Source organism: Bison bison, unplaced genomic scaffold (assembly GCF_000754665.1).
Source record: "Bison bison bison isolate TAMUID 2011002044 unplaced genomic scaffold, Bison_UMD1.0 scf7180017854252, whole genome shotgun sequence".
NCBI lineage: Eukaryota > Metazoa > Chordata > Mammalia > Artiodactyla > Bovidae > Bison > Bison bison.
Window position 1 is genome coordinate 20551 of NW_011484825.1, and position 4286 is coordinate 24836.

The 4286-nt window shown below is 52.5% G+C and overlaps 1 protein-coding gene across 1 annotated transcript in view; it reads right to left on the reverse strand.

Annotated features, from left to right (window-relative positions):
• The window catches only part of ACCS (1-aminocyclopropane-1-carboxylate synthase homolog (Arabidopsis)(non-functional)), a 22470-nt gene that overhangs the window by 5730 nt on the left and 12454 nt on the right, over nt 1-4286 (reverse strand). The window contains 4 exon segments of the mRNA XM_010856247.1: nt 820-920; nt 1651-1728; nt 2266-2397; nt 2781-2802. Of these exon segments, the coding sequence (XP_010854549.1) occupies nt 820-920; nt 1651-1728; nt 2266-2397; nt 2781-2802 (333 nt within the window).

Consider the following 4286-nt stretch of genomic DNA (forward strand, 5'->3'; position numbering starts at 1 on the left):
CGGGGAGAGAGCTTGGTTTGCTGGTTAAATGCGCCCCCCCAGGGTGGGATGGCAGTGAGTCAGAAATCCAGAAGGACCACAGTCTAGCCCAGGGCTACCGAACTTGCTTTTTCCAAGAATATCCATCTTCTTCTTTTTTTTTTTTTCAAACAGAGATGACACTGGGGCTTTTGAAGCACTGTGGGGGAAGGCAGAGCCCTCAGGCACCTCTACAGAAGGGACACAGTTAGGTGTGAGGCAGTTAAGTGTCTCAGACGGTAAAGAACCTGCCTGCAATGCAGGAGACCCATGTTCGATCCCCGGGTTGGGAAGATCGCCTGGAGAAGGAAATGGCAACCCACTTCAGTATTCTTGCCTGGAGAATTCCATGGACAGAGGAGCCGGGGGCGCTTATAGTCCATGGGATTGCAGAGAGTCAGAAACAACTGAGTGACTAACACTCACACCTAGTTAAGTACAGACAGACCCAGATTCACAGCTGGCTCCGCCCCTCACTCTGAGGCTCAGTCAACTGGGATAAAGACAATATCTGCACCTCTTAGCACTGCTGCAAGGATTACACAAGCGAGAGCGTGAGGGGCTAGCAGGGGCCTGGCCCCTAGAACGGGCAACAAACGACCGTTGTTGTTTCAAAAAAGAAAGAGCTAGCATCCCACCAGAGCACTGCTCCCCGCCCCCACCCCCGACTCTCCTGCCAGGAAGGGTAGAAGCAGGTAGAAACTTACAGTGGGGCCAAGAGGGCAGCAGGCACCACACCAAAGCTCACATCAGAACCCTAACCTGTCACAGGCTTCGTGGGATGAGTGTGGGGCACCTCACCTCTTGGCAAACTCCAGGTACTCCTGCAGCTCCCCTGGGGAATAGATGTCACCCAGAGGATTCTGGGGGTTGATGAGGATGAGGCCTTTGACCTTCACACCCTGAAACATCAGTAGGGCAGGAGACCCTCAGCTCCTCCCCAAGGCCACAGAGTCCCACCGGATAGGCCGGGCACTAGGCAGGATCCCGGGGAAATCTGTTCACCACTCAACATGAAATGAAGAAGGGCAAAGAATCATATCTGCAGCATCGTATCAGATATAAAAGAAAACAAATGCAGAGACCAAAGCTCAGAGGGAAATATGTCCAAACACCAGTAGAAGTTGCCTTTGTTGGTAGAAATATGGGTGGGAGGTTGTGCTTTTAAAATTCCCACAGTGGTCATGTATGACTTCTATGACCAAGGTTAAAAAAAAAAAGAGAGATTGATAGATTTCTGAAAAGTGGACTGGACAGGAACCACTGGTCTCTGCCATTCTTCAGGATCCCCTCAGAGCGAGGGGGCTACCTATTCAAATCACCAGAGAGATCGTTGAACCACAGACTTACAAGTTCCATGCTTGACCCAGGCTGAGTGGGGGGCAGTGTTTTTAATTAAGCTCCCTGGTTGATTCTTTGTACACTGAGAGTCTCAGGGATTTTCTCTAGTGGGAAGACCTCTATGGGCAGGCTCCTTCTTGACCCTCAGAATGGTTCCATGCTACCACCCTATCCCCATCTCCAATATAGAGTTTCAACCCTTCTCCTTAGGAGATCGGTCCACAGGAAGGGGGTCCCCGCCCTGCTCAGAGCCACCCACTTCCAGCCTTGGGTTTAATTTGATCCCCAGACCTCAGAATTAGCTCCTTGCAGGGCCATCTCCAGCTTCTCCACTGTGAGCTGGAAGGGGCGTGTTTCCAGCCCAGTGACCTGAAAAAGATCCACAAAAACCACCAGCCAGATTCAGTCACCTCGCTCCGGACCTGCAGGCTGGGGTCTCACCTCCCCACTGTCATCTCCAGCCTCCTCTTAGGACAATCTCAGAAAACACAGGATGTGAGGGGTCACTCCCTTCTAACTGCTACCCACACATCACATCAGGTCAGGGACAGCCTCACAGCTCTTAGGTTTGGAGAAAAGCCCCCTGAGGTCCTCTGACTGGGGTCCCTGAGCTTCCATGTGGAGGTCTGCTCTGCCCTGTTCTCACCCCACCATTTCTGTGTGGTCTCCCTGGGATGCCCTTGGCTTCTACATAGACCCTAGGGATCTCAGAGCTGAAAGATCAAATGTCCCCAGGGCACCCAGGCAAGGGCAGCCATGGCCAATGGGAGACCCCATTCTCCTTCTGGCCATAATCCCAGAGCCTGCAGCATGGACTTCCTCTCATGACCACTGTCAAATTCAGAAGCAGGAACATCCTGGCCTATAGGAAGGTCCAGGCCCACCGGGGGTCCCAGAAACTCTTACCTCACTGTCCAGATAGACACAGACCAGTCGGACGTTGCCATAGAGATACACGTGCTGTGTGATGGCTCCATAGTAAGGGGCAGGAATCAGGAAAGCCTCTGGGGGCAGGAGTGAGCCAGGGCCTGTCACCCTCTGGCCAGGATGCCCAGAGCCCCCATCCACTGACCCCCCACGCCTCTCTAAGCCTTCAGTGTCCTCGGGGAGTATGCTTCCTCTCTTTCAGCTCCCAAAACTCTTTCTAAAGCTTGGATCCACTGAGATCAGTCCCTTTTCCAATAATTAGTAGCTAACCTTTATTGAGCACTTACTATGTGTGGGGATCTGTGCTAAATACTTTTTAATCTTGTTTGACCATCACAGCCACTCTGCTATTATCTTAACTTTACTGATGAGCAAACTGAAGCTTAGGTCCCTCAGAAGCACAGGACATGCTCGGTCACTCTGAGGACAGACTTGGAACCAGGAGTCGAAACTGCAGGGCGATGATCTGGGTTTGACAAACGGAAAAACTTGACAGTGGCTAGAGCTGCCCAGAGACAGGACGTGCTGCTTCTGGAGGAATGGGGACACTGAACCAAAGGCTGAGACCACTAGGTGGGAGGGGTGTCACGCAGAAGACTCTCGCTGTGGACGGGGCTTGATGAGATGATGTCCAAGGTCTGCTCTAACGCAGAGGTGAAGGCACTGCCCCAGTTCTGCAGCAGTCACATCGGTCAGGCTGAGCTCCCCAGCCTTTCCTTCAGCACAACCCCCTCCCACAACTCCCAGGTCTGGAAGGAGTGGCCTTTGTCCTACATGTCTCCTCTGCTGACCACAGGGATTGGACCAGAGGTAGACAAATGACCCTCGGAGCCAATGCACCGGCTGGCCAGACACCCATCACGTTCTCTGAATCTCAAAACTTTGCTCCAAAAAGCAAAGACCCTTGTGAGATGAGAATGAGCACTTGAATGCAGAGGTCATGGAGTCAGAGCTGGGTCAACAACCCGGGGCCCTACAGAGTTGAGGATGGTCCAGAAGAGAAGGGAGGGGGACCGCACACGTCAGGGACAGACAGAGTGTGTGCTTCTCCCACTCTTGATCATTCTCGAATGGGTAGGAAACTGCCTGTTACATCCTTGCGATGAATCTTCCTTTTAGGTTCAAAATATTACAGCTCTGTGTGTGATTCTGAGAAGTAACTCAACCCCTTGGGACTTAATCTCCTCATCTGTTAAATGGGAATAAGCCCAGAACCTATCTCATTGAAGTTATAGTGGGGATTAAATGACAGACTGCCTAGCCTTAGACCAGTGCCTAAAATATAGTATGTGGTCAATAAAAGTTACTAATAGTAGTTTAGAAGTTAAGCTCGTGTGAGCAGGCCTCTGTTCCTGGCAGCCAACAACCCTGACCACGACTACAGACAACGTGTCCTTGAAATGACCATGGCTCTTGCACTAGGCGCCACTGGCTAGCCAGTAGACATCCATTCCTAAGAGAGCACACAGATTTTTCAGCTATGACCAGCAAGAAATCCAAGGAAAGTGGACCTTCCCCCAGCCCCTGGGATGAAGCAAGTTTAGCTTAAACCAACCAGGGTTCTCCTACGCTTTGCCAGGGACTGCTTTGGGAATGGGTCTGTGAGTCCATTCTGGCCAGAAAGATGAAAGGGACTCTCCTGGAAAAGAGCAGGCCCATTTCCTCCCTCCCCTCAAAAAAGAGATGGGCAAAGCCCAGCCTCCCTCTCTTCCTGCTTCAGGACACGCTGTGACGTGAGGCTGTGGGTACCATCAGTGAGCACAAGCAAAAGCCAAGGTCGTCACAGAGGCAGAGCCCAGAAGCCTGGCACCACCTTGATTTCCCCTGGAACTGCCAACCTGTGCTGTCTTGTCAGGGCTCAGCCCCCCGCGGTGGTCTAACGGTCTATTAGGGCAAAAGCATCTGATGCAGCCCTCCAGGCCCAGCAGCTGGGGTCGGGGGGCAGGGTCTGGGTGGGGGAGCTGCAGGCCCAGGGCCAAGGTCTACTCACCTCCCGCCTC